This window comes from Eschscholzia californica, unplaced genomic scaffold (assembly GCF_041429995.1).
Source record: "Eschscholzia californica isolate CP2 unplaced genomic scaffold, dmEscCali1.0.p SCAF_3, whole genome shotgun sequence".
NCBI lineage: Eukaryota > Viridiplantae > Streptophyta > Magnoliopsida > Ranunculales > Papaveraceae > Eschscholzia > Eschscholzia californica.
The window spans coordinates 49,209,736-49,226,519 of NW_028238420.1; the positions used below are offsets into that span (position 1 = coordinate 49,209,736).

Consider the following 16,784-nt stretch of genomic DNA (forward strand, 5'->3'; position numbering starts at 1 on the left):
AATAATCGGATCAGTTCGGGTTTTTAAGTGCTACCTGACATCCAAGGTGCCTTTTTCTTGATTACTGAATCCTAAGGAATCAAAAGATTCGATAGATATGGAAATATTCTTGTTTTTCAATCGAAAGATTTCGAAATTGTAATCCGTAATGAAAACCAGATACCCGACCACCCAATATCTGAAAAATCTTAAAGGTTTGACGAATTTGGACGGATTTTGGATACTGAAAATTTTAAAATAACTCACTCGATTAAATATGAGAGCTTCGAATAAAAAATGAATTTCAAACCCTACTGGCCATACTCGACGAATGATATAAATCCGGCCCGTCCGACCCGACTCCCACCTTGATTAAAAGCGCGAAACTAGCTCAAAAAATAGATATATTATCGCATTCAATTTTATATATTAACTATTTTTAGATATTAAATTCTTCTTATAATTCCTATTATGTAGGCATGAATTTTACTAATTTTACAAAATCCATGAAATATAACTTAATATCTCTCAAGTATAACTAAAAAACATTAATAGAATATAAGTTTCATTAATGATAAACCTCAGCATCACTTTCACTTTCTACAAGAGATTGAACAACTGCTCTAACTTCCCAACAGAGCCAAATAAAATGGAGGCTGGTTATATACATACTATGTGATACCTCAAAAATATTGTATCATCCCAACAGAGAAGTTGAATGATACTTCCACAGTTTATGCTTCTCGTTTCAAACCAAATAACAGAATCAGCAAAGCCATATTCATAATATATCTCAATACGATAAATAAGCATAATTATTTCAACCAAAAGTAAATATTACCACATTTTCATAAATATTTTCTAATCAAACTTTGGTTGTTGTTCTAAACTTCAGTGAGCGTGCTTATATGAGAATTACTATAAGAGGGAGCATTAGAATGCAGAGATCTTGAAACACCAGTTTGAATATCGTATTCATGCAAATTATCCTTCCAAGGAGGACGACGTCTTGTGAAATTTAATAAAAATCTTTCACCATTAAAGAACATGGGTTGAATATAAACTTCAGGATTCCTCTCAGTTTTTATCACATCCTTTCTCTTAATTTCCCACTTGTTGTGTTCATAATCGTAGAGTACCCAAGTTACTATTTCATATTCAGGGGTAACGACAACAAAATTAACTTCATCTTCTACAACTCCAAGCCAAGTAGAAAACCACCAATGCAAAGCTTTACCTCCCACCATTTCAAATACACTCTTTGGTATTTCAATCATCCTACTCTCTTCTTTATCCAAATTGAATGCAATAATATATCCCTCTTCAGTTAACCAATGTATAATTCCTCGAAAGCAAACGGAATTACGAGTTATACTGTGACCTTTCCAGTCATTACCGAAGCTTATCCTTGAAGACTTATTGCAATCTCTCCAACGCCTTTTCTCCGGCATGAAAATCTTAAACTCAAAAGCCGTCCTTGACATAACCAAGCAAACCACATTGTATTGATTATAGTAATACGGAGAAGATATAGGAGTTGGGCCAAAGACTAACTTGTATGTACAAGCTTTAGACTTGTATCGAGATGGAATAAATTTTATTTTCTTGGTTAAAGGGTTGATAATGCATAATGTTGATATGCACGAACGAGAATCCATATTTGCTACATACCTTTCAAGCTTAACCAAAAGAAGGCCATGACAACTGTCATAAACGCCGGCTGTATCATATTATTCGCCAAAAGTTATGGTGCTTTCACTAAGGTGATTGGGTGAAGAGGGATCCAGAGATAGTTGAGTGATACGGCCAGGAAATAAATATCCAGAAAAGAAATTATAAGGAATGGTTTGGAGACGATTGTGTTTGTATATAAAAAAAGGGTCTGATATCAAGTTATACCATTTTTTGTTGATACATTTCAACCCAACTATCGTTTCTGTAGGCAGCCGTATTAGAATTTCAGCAAGAAGATTGTTGTCAAGGTTGTCGATGCCCGTTGTTGCTGACATAATACAGTTATCATCTGCATAGAGACAGAGAAAATTAACAACTAAGTAATTGGAGTAAAGCTAAATCAACAAACACACTTCTTTTACACTATCAATGGGCATCATGTATAATAAATATAATTTATATTGTTTAGGGTTTCCATACTCATGTATTAGTACAGACAACAAAAATTAGGTTTTTATGATCTCTAAAACAAAAAAAAAAAATGGATTGAAATCGAGCAACCAATACTAATATTGATAATCTCATCCCTATAGTAGCCCAATTCATCTTTTCACTAGTTTTTTTTTGTGATTTTCACATAAAAAGAACGATTAGGTTTTCAATATTATCCCTCTAAAACCTACCACCCCTAATTGAAACACAATTTAACCTTAGACTAGACCCAATTGAAGCAACGTCACCGTTAGAAACAGAAATTAACCCTAAACCAAATGGAAAGACAATCAAAACCCTCCTACCCCATGATTCTTTTCTCAGAATAGATAAAAAAAAAAATAGTAATAATACAGAGACGATGAGTACCTGCTTCTCCAATTCTTCTTCTCACTTTCTTGCTCCTGGTTTGGATATGGCTACTACTACTACTACTACTACTACTAGAGCTGATGCGTTCCGAGGTCGTCATTCTTCTACCTTTGATGATAATAATTCCACCGGAGGAGAAAGAAGATGGCTTGAGGATTAGCAGGCCCTCTAGCCTCCTTCATAGGATATCTATTATAATGTGCCCGATTTCCGCAGAGAAATACATATGGTGGCCATTAGGTGTACAACCGTTTTTCTTATATGGACAACTATTTTCGGATCGGATGCGAGTCAACTATGTTCGTATATTGGTCACCTTTCTTATATGAACAACTATCTTATGTGGACAACCAAAATAATTAAATTTTTTTTATACGAACATCAGTTTCTAAGGGGACAACTCTCTATTACTTTCACTCAAGTCCTCTTTAGAATTTTCTCATCAAAATAAAAAAAAAAAGTCCTCTTTAAAATTAGATGTATTATTTTAAAACCTCCCTCTTTTCTCCACAAACTCTAAGTAAGGTGTTGTTTGTATTTTTTTTTCAGATCTTAAATCTGAATTGGTATCAATTTAGATTTCAGATGTTTGTTTTTCTTATTTGTAAAAATCTGAAATGTCAGCTGAATCAACTAAATGTCTGAATTGGCTGAAAAAAAAACCCACATTTTTCAGACTTCAAAACAAGTCTGAAACCAATGCCAAAATCTGAATTTGTATTAATTTACACTAATAACCCCTTGAATTAAAAAACTTCACCACCACCACCACTTCCACCACCACCACCACCACAACAGAACCAACACCACTAACCACCACAGAACTGCTAACCACCACCACTAACCACCACAAAACTGCTAACCACCACCACTAACCACCACAAAATTACCACTAACCACCACCACCACCACCAGCAACCACCACCACCGAACCAACACCACTAACCACCAGAGAACCACCACAAACCATCACTACCACCACCACCACACAACCATCACTACCACCACCACGAACTAGCCACCACCACAACAAACCAAACCGCCACCACAACCAATGCGCCACCACCACAAACCGAAATGTCACCACCACATCAAATCACAGAGACCACCATCACCCACGACCACCACATCTGAGAGGTGCGTGAAGAGAGAGAGAGAGAGAGAGAGAGAGAGAGAGAGAGAGAGAGAGAGAGAGAGAGAGAGAGAGAGAAGAGAGAGAGAGAGAGAGAGAGAGAGAGAGAGAGAGAGAGAGAGAGAGAGAGAGAGGCTCCTACCAGTTATTAGGGTTTTGGGTTTTTTTGGCTAATGGAGGAAGAAAGAGGGAGAGCTGGAAAGTAGAGAAAGATATTAGGGGTTTTTTTTTGCTGAAATAGGAGAAGGATAAAGAGATTGGTAAATTATGGTTTTGGGTTAAAAAGAAGAAAGGAGGGCATAAATGTCAAAATTCTAATTCAGATCCAATAATTCAGACTTAAAAAACAACATCTAACTTCTAAAATAATTCGGTAAATTCAGATTCAGTGAATTCAGTTCAGCCAATTCAAATTCAGCCAATTCAAATTCAGCCAATTCAAATTCAGACACAAATAAAAAAAGAAACAACACCTAAGTTTGGTCTTCTTCTACTACTTCATCTTAATCATCAACCCAAAATTCTAGAGAGAGAATTTTTTTGGAGAAGATTACGCCATCAAACAAAGGGAAGGGAGAAAGATCAGATCTAAAAACCCTAAAACTTTTAAAACCTAGAAATCAAAAATTTCAAAATCCTAGATTTTTTTTTTTACAAACAAGTAGAGATGCTCGTGCTTCGTGGAAAATCGACGAAACAAAAGAGATCTTAACTTCTGACTTTTTGTAAAAAAAAATTTTGACTTGCCAATTTCGTAGATTTTCCACGAAAATTTGGCAAGACAGAAGGGAACTTGCCACGAAAATCTACCATATTTTCGTGGATATCCCATCAAGTTCTGGGAATTTCTTCACCTCGAATTTTTGCCTTGAAATCATTGTGTATTCTTTCTAACTACCCAAACGAAAATAAAAAATAAAAGTGAAAAAGTTAGAGTTTTACCTCATCAATGTAGGGTTTGATAAAAATCAAAGGGAAGTAGTAGAAACTATAGTTTACTAAAAAAAAAACAAAGGAAGTGGAGATTGATGAGTTTTATCTTCTTGATCCATCTAGGGTTTGATTAAAAAACAAAGGGAAGTGATAGAAACTATAGTTTACTTTTAGTAGCAGTAAAAGAATAAGAATAAAACTAAGAAGAATGAAGAAGATGAAGAAGAAGACAACTTAGGTTTTCAATTTTTAACTACTATTGTTGTTAATGGTCCATAAGTTAGTAACTATTAGTATTTAAGACTTTATGGAGTTGTCCCCTTATTAAATCAAAGTCAACTAAGTCAAACGTAATTGACTCGCGCCGACCCGAAAATAGTTGTCCATATGAGAAAAACAGTTGTCCACGTATTGGCCACCATACATAAGACTCCTTTTTGTGTTTATTGAAGCAAGTCAAATTTTAAATTTCCACATAAGGGTGAGAATTCTAAACGAAAGCCCGAAACGGGGCTCGGAACGCCCGAGTCCAACGGAAAAACGTTCGGCCCGACACTCGACATGGGTAGTGAATGCCCGACCCGCCTATAGATGATGAGCGGGCTTGGGCTTCATCCAAAAAGCTCATACCCGCTCATATAGCCCGAACAATGGGTCTGATATTACTACCCGTATAAGAAGCCCGTTAATTAACCTTTACACAAACACCCCCACTCTAGGTTTTCAATATAAATAGCTCAACCTTCCCCAAACCCTAGTTTATTTCGGGACTTCTGAGTTTGCCAAGAGTCCAAGACTAAGAGTCCACGATAATCTGAGGGGAAAGAGAGAACGAGAAAGAGAGATCCCACAATCCACCCCTATATCCTTTAGTTGTTCATCTTTATCTCTCTCTCTCTACCTTCTCACGTTTATGAAAAGTGGGGAATAAGAAGTTCTACATGGAAGAAGAGATATCTCGGATGTGTACATGCATTTTTGAAGACAGTAGATCTGTACATATCTTGTATAGATCTATATTTTTCTATTTGTATAAATCTGTTATGTATTTACCAGTTTATCTAAGGGTTATTTCCCAAATAGCCCGCGACTTTGTGACCTGTTTCCTTCCTAGCCCCTACTTTGTCAAAAATACCCAGATGGCCTCCTTTTTCAGATTCTGTTATAACAGCGTTAACTAATCATCACCTCTCTCTCATCCAACTCATCGCCTCTCTCTGCCACCTCATCATCTTCCCCGACGAAGGTCGCCGGCCGACCTTCAAACATAAAAAAAAAATTATCTCTCCTCTCTCTCTAAATAAAAGATACTTTTTTTTGTAAATCTCTCCTTTCTCTCTCTCTAAAACTCCGGCGAAGGGGTTTCCCTTCGTCGGAGTTTTAGAGAGAGAGAGGAGAGATAAATTTTAACTTTGTCTTTTTAGTGAACGACTCAAAAAATCATCTTGGTATTTGTCTACTTTAGGGGTAAAGTGAGAACCCGGTCACATTTTTAGGGGCAATCGCGAAATAACCTTTTATTGTAAAATTACCCGCTTATTTCAGACGTAAGTCTACCTATCCGTTTATCATTTAGATTTGCTGAGATCTAAAGAAATAAAATATTTTTAAAAACCGTTATAAATCTTTTCAGTAATTATATTAAAATTTATAGGCAATGCCCAAACATGTTAAAAGTAATGTATTTTTCACTCGAGTCTTGGTCAAAGCAGATTGACCAAGTAGAGGCAATGCCCAAATTTGAAAGCATCCACTTCTTCTTATCTCTCTTTGCGGGCAAACATCACGGGCCGAAAATATCCGGATGGCGACCTTAACTTTTTTCTTATTTTTTTCTTCTTCCTCCATCTTCTTTCTTCTCCTTCTCTTTTCTTTTATCTCTCTCTAAAATTCCCCTTGACTGCAAAAACCCGTGCGAATGGGAGCACAACAAAGGTTTCCAGATCGAAAACCCTTCGTGAAGGAGGGTTTCTGTCCTGGAAGCCCTTAGCCTTCATGGACTCCTTCAAATTAAGATATATGGTACTGACGAAACACGCACCGTTCGATCTTGTCGCACTCTCTTTGTGCAAATGACCCCAACCCAACGTTTCTTTATTACTATTTGGTACCTAATTTGATCATTTATCTCCAAATTTTAGACTTGGAGCATTCGATTTTGAGTGATTCTTGGCTATAAATTTAAGAGCTCGTAAGACAAACACAGTGAAGTGCTCTTTGTACGAGTACGATGATTCAAACCAATCCAAAATCGTCTCCGATTTCAACATATGTGCCATTTTCTCTCAAAACATTAATCCCAGAGCATGAATTTCATTGTTTAACCTTCAACTCACATTCACTATTTCTTTCTTATACCAACAACTATGCCAACAAGGCAAAAGGTCAAGTGTATCTACAATGGAAATTCAAAAATAACCTTTAGTTACAATTGTTCTGTATTAAGTTGCTATCAACCCAACCCAACTACAAACTTTTTTTTTGATGAAGAGACCCAACTACAAACTTGGAATTGCTTTAAATATTTTTGACTTTCTTTGGGGGTGGATTTCTTTGTTTTTCAATTATGGGTTTGATTTAGTACAAGGGCCAATGGGTTAGCGACTTACTGAGGCTAAAAAATATTTTCTCCAATCCCACATTGTGTTGAAGCATTTTATCAAACATTTTGACAACAATTTATGATTTCTACAATTTGATTTACAAGTTCTAATCCTCACGAAGGAAAGATGAATATTTTGAATGGGTTGCAAATCGAAAGAGGAACGAGAGTGAAGATGGTTGCTCTCAAACGCTTCTTTGGGTTCACGGAGGAAAAAGGTTTGCTCCCAAAGCCGAGCTGGCGCAAAAGAGAAATATGAGGTTTAGGACTACGTTTATTTTTAAACTTAGAAAATTACCTGTAATTAATCGTAATTTGAGGACTTAATTCAAACATTTAATATTCTTTCATCAAAAAAAAAAAATTAATATTCTCAACTGAAAATCGCACCCCATATAGGAAACTATGTGTGACGTGGCCCGCCACGTGTGTGGGTTGGGTTTCAGCCAGGAAACCCTGCTGGGCAGAGTATCATTTCTGATATTTCTAACAGGTTTAATTTAGGCCGATGGATTGGGAAAATAAACAAATTTTCGGGGTATAAGGATTTGAGGTAGAAATAAAAAAAAGTTTGTAATTTCTTGTTTCCTCCATCTTCCCTTCCCATTACCACCATCAACTCCGACTACACCTCCATCAATTCCGACAATGACATCTCCAACACTAACTCCTGCCTTCATCACCATTCTCCCTCCTCTCTCCTCTTCCCCTCTTTCTCACACACACTCTCTCTCTCATGGGGTGTAATATTATCAATATTTGGATCATTTTATTGCTTCCTCTGTTTTTTTTTTTTTTACATTTTCATGCTTTTCCTCTATATTTTATATCTATCTTTCTGTCTCTCGAAGCTTATGTATAGATGAACTGAGCAGGTAGCTTCATTTTGGAGTTCCAATGGCTGGAGCTGTACTTTTTGCCCTCTCAACATTAGACATGGCGCAACCACGGTTGTCTTTCCTCTTAAATCACTCTTAAGCCAAAGTTAACTTTGTGCACTACCTACTCCTTTCACTTGCTGTTTCAGCCTCTGACCTTATCAGCTCAAAAAATAATACCAACCACTCTTGGTCTTAATCCCTGAATCTGATCAATCTTCTCCACCAACTTCTGAAAGGGGTTCTTGTTCAAAAAATTATCTAAAATATGAGTCTTATTGCTACCCGCAAACAAGATTTTGAGATTATAAGACCCAATGATGAACTCAACTCTAGATCCAGACTATCTTCGTCTGGAAAATCAGATGTAAGAGAAGCGAGTGTGTTACAGTAAAAATGGATCTATGTTTGGTAGCGTGAGCGTGAATAATGGCAGTGTATCGAGTAACAATGGTAAGTATATATAACAGAATTAGTAAACACATGTGCAATTCGTAATATATCACAGTACGATAAATAAACATAATTATTTTACAACGTAAAGTAAGTACTCAATTTCATAAATATTTCCTAACCAAACTTCAGTTGTTGCTCTAAACTTCAGTGAGAGTGCTTATATGAGAAGTACTATAACAGGGAGGATTGAAATGTAGAGATTTTAAAACACCGGTTTGGATATCGTATTCTTGCCAAAATTTTTTGGGACAGCTACCCCGTTTGAAATTTAATAAAAACCTTTCACCATTAAAGAACATGGGTTGAATATAAACTTCAGGATTATTCTCCATTTTTATCACATCCTTTCTCTTAATTCCCCACCTGTTGTTTTCATAATCGTAAAGTACCAAAGTTACTATTTCACGTTTTGGGGGTAACGACAACAAGGTTAACTTCATCTTCCACAACTCCAAGCCATGTAGGAAGCCACCAACGCATAGCTTTACCTCCCACCATTTCAAATACACTCTTTGGTATTTCAATAATCCTACTCTCTTCTTTATCCAAATTGAATGCAATAATATATCCCTCTCTAGTTAACCAATGTATAATCCCTCTAAAGCAAAAAGAATTACGAGTTATTTTACTCTCTTTCAAGCCATTACCGAAGCTTATCCTCGTAGACTTTTTGCAAGTTCTCCAACGCTCTTTCTCCCACATGAAAATCTTAAACTCAAAAGCCACCCTTGACTGTACCAAGTAAACCACATTGTATTGATCATAGTAATACGGAGATGACGCAGAAGTTGGGCCAAAGACTATCCCGAATACACAATATTTACGCTTGTAAGGAAATGGAATAAGTTTCTTTTTCTTGGTTAAAGGGTTGAGAATGCACAATTTTGATATGCCCGAATGCGAATCCAAGAGCTTAACCAAAAGAAGGCCATGACAACTATCATGAATGGCTACTGAATCATACTTTTCACCAAAAGATATGGTGTTTTTACTAAGGTGATTGGGCATAGAGTGATCGAGAGATAGTTGAGTGATACACCCCGAAAATGGTTCTGCAGAAAAGAAATTACAAGGACTGGTTTGGAGACTAGTGTGTTTGTTAATAAAAAAAGGGTCAGAGATCATGTTATACCATTTTCTGCTGATACATTTCAATCCAACTATCGTTTCTGTAGGCAGCCGTATTAGAATCTCAGCAAGAAGATTGTTGTCAAGATTATCGATGCCCGTTGTTGCTGATATAATACAGTTATCATCTGCACAGAGAGACAGAAAAAGATTGGGAGAAAATTAACAACCAAGAAATTGGGGTAAAGCTAAATCAACAACCACACTTCTTTTACACTATCAATGGCCATTATCTATAATAAATATAATTTATATTGTTTAGGGTTTCCATACTCATATATTAGTACATACAAAGAATTAGGTTATTAAGATCTCTGTAACAAAAAAAAAAAAAAAAGAATGGATTGAAATCTGGCAACCAATACTAATATCGATAGTCTCATCCCTGTAGTAGCCCAAATCATCTTTTCACTAGTTTTTTGTGATTTTCACATAAAAAGAACGATTAGGTTTTCAATATTATCCGTCTAAAACCTACCACCCCTAATTGAAATACAATTTAACCCTAGACAAGACCCAATTAAATAAACGTCATCGTTAGAAACACAGAGACGATAAGTACCTGCTTCTCCTATTCTTCTTCTCACTTTCTTGCTCCTGGTTTGGTTTTGGCTACTACTACTACTACTAGAGCTGTTGCGTTTCAAGGTCGTCATTCTTCTACCTTTGATGATAATAATTCCACCGGAGGAGAAAGAAGATGGCTTGAGGATTAGCAGGCCCTCTAGCCTCTTTTAAAGGATATCTATTATAGTAGGGTTATTTCCGGATTGACCCCCAAAAGTGTGCCGGTTTCCGGGGAGCCCCCTAGAGTAGGAGAAATACCCATACGACCTACGGGTAGCCCAATTGGTCGTTGCATTTACTTCGCAATGCGGAGATCCCAGGTTTGATCCCATGGAAGTACAAATCTATGAATATTGAACTTGGGTATAAATAAAGTAGTTTTTGTAGGCTTTAAGCCATTTAATTCGTCGAATTTCTGGCCATTTAATTTCGTCGAGCTTTAGATCAGTATTATTTCAACAATAATCGTGCATATCACATCGTATCGATGTATAAATACCTTTGTAGTGAATACTAAAAAAAGTCAAATTTAAAATTTCATTACCCTGTTGTCAAATTTAGAAAAGGGTTCATGGGTTTTAGGCCCAAAATAAAGTTCTATAAGGGAATAAGGTCTAATCTTCCTAGAATAAAAGAATTTTAGTCATTTTTCCTTTTGGAAGAAACATTGTTAATACATAAATGTGTTATATATGACACATAAAAAAATATGAAACAAAGTATGAAACTTTAACAATAAATAACACGTTATTTATGAAACAAAACAAGAATCAATAAACAGAAAATGTGCTTTTTCTGTAGAGATGAGTCAATATGGACTAAATAATATCCATTATAATTATTATTTTGGCTTAAACTCCTATATTAATATTAAGGTGGACATAGTGTGTTTAGGTGTAGATTTTTTGACTAGGAATTCAAAAATTATTTAAAGAAGAATAAAAACGATTCCTAACAAAAACCACATTAACCTTATTATTGTTACGAGATTTTATATATTGATCATTTTCATACTTTTTTTTGCTCAAAGTCACTACTTTTACCGCCCACACTCACATTTGGGTTGACTTGGTCAATTAATTTAGACCCAGTCAGATTTCAGTCACACTCACCACTAACTTAATATTGGTCAAATTGAATTAAAAAAAAAAAAAAACTTCAAATCTCCCACCACGCCCAAAATCTAAGAGTTCCACTATTAACCGCACTCACTACTTCACCACTTAAAAAGAAAATTATCCGTGGAAACATCTCGAAATCAAACAACTATCTTTCTCTAAAATCATATTCAAATTATTGAAAGTTTTTTATTAGTGTTTTAAAGATAAAAATTATGAAAAAGGAAAAAAACACTTCACATTCTTATTTTAGCCCAAAAATAAATATTAATACTGAGTAATCATCCACTAAAAAGTAAGAAAAATTTCTCATGAATCTCCATTTAAAGTTTTTCTTTCAATGAAGTGGTGTTATTCTTGAAAAACAAATAACTTCATGACGGTCGGACGTACCAATTTGACATATTGCATTAAAGGTCGACATTAAGCTACCGATATGATTCGGAATATATCGGTTTTATCTTACCGACCAAAAACTTATCAAAACTTTCTTCAAATGTTTTTTTTTTTTTCAAATTGTGCATTCCTTCTCGAGACGTCCCGCGCCTCCGACTTTCTTCAAATGTTGTTTTCCCTTATCTGTCGATAGCATTGTACCCATTTATCTATTTATCTATCTCTCCTCTCTCGTTCCCTTTCCTATCTCATTCTCCTTCCCTCCTCCTCCATCTTGTTTCCTTCGTTCCTCCTCTCTCTCTCCCTCTCTCTCTCTCTCTCTCTCTCATCCGATGAAGCAAAGAATTTGCAGGAAGAGTGGATTTGGTTTGGTGGAAGCTCCAAACCTGATTAGATGCATACTTTAGGGGAATCCTTGTTAAATTCACGATTATATAAATAATCGGAGATATGAACATGAAGTAAAAGACACGATAATTTAACGTGGTTCGGTCGAATACTCAAGACCTACATCCACGGAGAAATAATTCTTTATTAATAATCACCACATACAATTGTATGTGGGTTGATCGGTTACATTGGTCAGACATAACTCGATGAGTTTGAATCCTAGAACCCTCTCCTATTTATAGATGACTTAGGGTTTCCTAGTTTCTGATTACTAAACTAGGAAATAATACAAAATCTATCTAATATTACCATTAGATAGTTACAAGAGATATTCTGAATATATTATACTAATATTACATATCTTCACATATCTTCTAATATCTTCACGTATCTTCAAATATATTCTGAGTTCTTCTTGATCGCCGGATCTCGTCTTCTCGATCCGTCACGTACATACACGTGTTACACACGTATATTATTTCTGCAACTTATCTTGATCGTCGGATCTCCTATTTTCGATTCTCCTTATGTAACGTATCCTATTAATCCTCTAAACCAGGTTGCACTATGGTTTTGAGGGAAGCCTCAAACAAAATTGGATGTCTGGTTTGGGGGAATTCCGAAACCAGATCATTTCTGGCGAAGGCTCTCATTTGCCGGAATAGAGAAAAAGAGACAGGGGAGAGAGGCAGAGAGAGAAGCGGTAGTTGTGGTAGTGTTAGTGGTCAGAACTCAGAAGTAGTGGTGAAGATGATTTGCTTTCTTAAGCCCTCACCACTTTCTTTAAACACAATTTGTTTAAATCTCGAATTTCTTCCTCTTTTAGAACGGATTCTGCTCGAGCTTAGTCGGTTCAATGTATAGCAACTCCTAACCGAATCCACGTCAACCTATTACTATCATATCTCCTCCAGGTTAAAAGCGCCTCCCAAACTAGCTAAAAATAGATATATTATTGCATTCAATTTTTAAATAATGACTATTTTTAACTACTAAATTCTTCTTATAATTCCTATTATGTACACATGAAATTTACTAATTTTATAAAAAGCATGAAATATAACATAATATCCCGGGATATAATCCGAAAACATTTACAGAATACAAGTGCCACTCATGATAAACCTTAACATCACTATCTACAACAAGTTGAACATCTGCTCTCATTTTTTCTCTTCCATTTTATGAGGATAAGGAGCAGTATAATTTTTTTCAAGGACTGAATCTTCTTCACTAGTATTTCGCTGGCAGATTTTATAGACAATACTTTTTTTTGTTAAAGGCAATGTATTTTGCATGCTTGATTTGATTAATTCTTTATGACCAACTTTACTAAAAGCAATGCTAGTTGTGAAGGTCATTTTTACATATCCGACGGCCGACTGCCGACCTTAACTTAAAACAAAAAAAATTATTCATTTTCTTCCTTCTTTTTTATTCTTTATTCTTCTCCTTCTCTCAAATCTCTCTCTTCTCACTCTCTCTCTCCACAATCGGCGAAGGGGAAGACCCCCTTTGCCGACGATCTGGTTTACCAGACTTAGCTGTAGAGAATAAGGAGAGAGAGAGAGAGATTTAAGAGGTTAATAAGAAGGTGAAGAATAAGAAGGAAGAAGATGAAAGAAGGAAGAAGAAAAAAAAAAGAAAAAAAATAGTCAAGGTCGGTGGTCAAAGCCTGCCAGCAGTCGACAACAACCTAGCGGCTATTGATGTTGTTAGATCAAACATTGGGTGAGACATTGTTTCCTAAACACACCTTGTCTTTTACCAAACTAGGGATTGCTTTTAGTGAGATTGCACATCCGTCATTACCTACACAATATCTCTACTATGATACATAAATAATGGTATCCTCCTTGACTATGATACATAAATAATGGCATGGCAAACTAAGTTCAGTCATAGCATCAGAGCCAAATAAAATGGAGGCTGCTTCTATATATTATATATATATATATATTGTGTGATACCTCAAAAATATTGTATCCTTCCCAACAGAGAAGTTGAGTGATACTTCACAGTTTAGACTTCTAGTTTCAAACGAAATAACAGAATTAACAAACTCATATGCACTTCTTAATATATCATAAATAAGTATAATTATTTTACAACGAAAAGTAAAAACTCAATTTCATAAATATTTCCTAATCAAACTTTGGTTGTTGCTTTAAACTTCAGCTAAAGTGCTTATATGAGAAATACTATAATCGGGAGCATTGAAATGTAGAGATCTTAAAACACCAGTTTGGATATCGTATTCTTGCCATTTATTTTTGGGACAGCCACGCCTCTTGAAATTTAATAAAAATCTTTCACCATTAAAGGACATGGGTTGAATATAAACTTCATGACTACTCTCATTAATCAAATCATTTCTCTTAATTTCCCACTTGTTGTTTTCATAATCATGGAGTACCCAGGTTACTATTTCATGTTTTGGGGTAATCACAACAAGATTAACTTCATCTTCCACAACTCCAAGCCAAGTAGAAAACCACCAAGGCAACACTTTCCTTCCCACCATCTCAAATACACTCTTTGGTATTTCAATTAACCTACTCTCTTCTTTATCCAAATTGAATGCAATAATATATCCCTCCCCAGTTAACCAATGTATAATCCCTCGAAAGCAAAAAGAATTATGAGTTACTTTACTCTCTTTCAAACCATTACCAAAGCTTATCCTAGTAGACTTGTTGCAAGTCCTCCAACGCTCTTTCTCCCACATGAAAATCTTAAACTCAAAAGCCACTCTTGATTCTACCAAGCCAACCACATTGTATTGATCATAGTAATACGGAGGGGATGCAGAAGTTGGGGCAAAGACTAACCTGAATTCACAAGATTTAAGCTTGTAAGGATATGGAATAAGTTTCTTTTTCTTGGTTAAAGGGTTGAGAATGCACAATTTTGATATGCGTGAATGCGAATCCAATTTTGATAAGTACCCTTCGAGCTTAACCAAAAGAAGGCCATGACAACTATCATGAATGTCTATTGAATCATACTTTTCGCCAAAAGATATGGTGTTTCTACTAAGGTGATTGGGGGTAGAGTGATCGAAAGACAGTTGAGTGATACACGCGGAAAATGGCTCTTCAGAAAAGAAATTACAAGGACTCGTTTGGCGACAAGCGTGTTTGTTTATAAAGAAAGTGTCGGAGATCAAGTTACACCATTTTTTGTTCACAAATTTCAACCCAAGTAAAGTTTTTGCAGGCACCCATGTTAGAATCTCACCAAGAAGATTGTTGTCAAGGTTGTCGATGCCCGTTGTTGCTGACAAAATACAGTTATCATCTGCATAGAGACAGAGAAAATTAACAACTAAGTAATTGGGGTAAAGCTAAATCAAGAAGCACACTTCTTTTACACTATCAATGGCCATTATCTATAATAAATATAATTGATATTGTTTAGGGTTTCCACACTCATATATTAGTACATACAAAAAAAGTGGACTGAAATCGAGCAACCAATACTAATATTGATAATCTCATCCCTATAGTAGCCCAATTCATCTTTTCACTAGTTTTTTGTGATTTTCTCATTAAAAAAAGGATAGGTTTTCAATAGCATCACTCTGAAAACCTACCACCCCCAATTGAAACAAAATTTAACCCTAGAGTAGACCCAATTGAAGAAACATCAGCATTAGAAACACAATTAACCTAAAGGAAATAGGAAGACAATCAAAACCCTCCTACCCAATGATTATTTTCTCAGAATAGATAGAAAGTAGTAATAACACAGAGATGATTAGTACCTCCTTGTCCTATTCTTCTTCTCACGTTCCCGCTCCTGGTCTGGTTTTGGATAATACTACTGGAGCTGTGGCGTTTCAATGTCGTCATTCTTTTGCCGTTGATAATAATCCCACCGGAGTAGAAAGAAGATGGCTCTGAGGATTATATCCACACACTTCTAGGGTTGGGCCTCTTTTTTTTGGTGGCCAATAGGTGGACAATCAATTTTCTTATACACACAACTATTTTCGGACCCGGTACAAAATTAGTTGACTTTGATTTAATATGGGGATAACTTCACAAGGTCTTAAATAAAACAGTTACTAAATTGTGGACCATTAACAAAAACAATAAGGGAGATTTTAAAAGGCCTCCCCGTTTTTGTTAAAAGGCCTCCCCATGGTTTCGTTGACTTGGTAAAACACGTTTGACTTGGCTTGGTTAAAGGGCCCCCTCTTTGAATGGGTGAAAAAAACCCCCTTTAAGGGTGTATTTCACCCACATCATTTGACCACGCCACATCATCACCTTCTCCGGCAAGGTCGCCGGCCGGCGACCTTCAAACCAATTTTTTTTTTTTTTTTTTTCTTTCTCTCCTCTCTCTCTCTCTCTAAGAACTCCGGCGAAGGAACCCTTCGCCGGAGTTCGTCTGTTCGTGAGAACAGATCTGTTCTCACGAACAGACCTCTGTTCGTGAGAACAGATCTGTTCTCACGAACAGTCCTCTGTTCGTGAGAACAGAGCTGTTCTCACGAACAGTCCTCTGTTCGTGAGAACAGCGAACAGTCGTCTGTTCGTGAGAACAGACGAACTCCGGCGAAGGGTTCCTTCGCCGGAGTTCTTAGAGAGAGAGAGAGAGGAGAGAAAGAAAAAAAAAAAAAAAAAAAAAAATTTGAAGGTCGCCGGCCGGAAGTTTGGCCG

General features: G+C 36.0%; 2 protein-coding genes across 3 annotated transcripts; both read right to left on the reverse strand.

Moving 5' to 3' along the window:
* Nucleotides 1-742: 742 nt before the first annotated feature.
* On the reverse strand, nt 743-16,082 carry LOC147551261 (F-box protein At1g20360-like). 2 transcript variants are annotated; one of them, XR_015236983.1, is made up of 3 exons: nt 15,884-16,057; nt 14,949-15,417; nt 743-2,002 (listed from the first exon to the last, which is right to left on the reverse strand). XR_015236983.1 is itself a non-coding variant. In XM_086666301.1 (2 exons), exons 1-2 carry the CDS (start codon nt 15,969-15,971, stop codon nt 14,285-14,287), a joined length of 1,221 nt encoding a protein of 406 aa, XP_086522427.1. In that variant the 5' UTR covers nt 15,972-16,082; the 3' UTR covers nt 14,172-14,284. The 2 variants fall into 2 exon arrangements, 1 of the variants encoding a protein (XP_086522427.1); XM_086666301.1 differs by lacking the exon at nt 743-2,002 and having other exon boundaries at nt 14,172-15,417; nt 15,884-16,082.
* Nucleotides 8,502-10,372, reverse strand: LOC147551262 (F-box/kelch-repeat protein At3g23880-like). The gene is made up of 2 exons (XM_086666303.1): nt 10,209-10,372; nt 8,502-9,774 (listed from the first exon to the last, which is right to left on the reverse strand). The coding sequence occupies exons 1-2, from the start codon at nt 10,300-10,302 to the stop codon at nt 8,921-8,923; spliced, it is 948 nt and encodes a 315-aa protein (XP_086522429.1). The 5' UTR covers nt 10,303-10,372; the 3' UTR covers nt 8,502-8,920.
* Nucleotides 16,083-16,784: the final 702 nt, after the last annotated feature.

Coding starts and splice junctions, on each gene's coding strand:
- LOC147551261 (XM_086666301.1), bottom strand. CDS start 15,971: ATGACGACATTGAAACGCCACAGCTCCAGTAGTATTATCCAAAACCAG. Junction 15,418..15,883: donor AAGAAGAATAGGACAAGGAG/GTACTAATCATC, acceptor GTCTCTATGCAG/ATGATAACTGTATTTTGTCA.
- LOC147551262 (XM_086666303.1), bottom strand. CDS start 10,302: ATGACGACCTTGAAACGCAACAGCTCTAGTAGTAGTAGTAGTAGCCAA. Junction 9,775..10,208: donor AAGAAGAATAGGAGAAGCAG/GTACTTATCGTC, acceptor CTCTCTGTGCAG/ATGATAACTGTATTATATCA.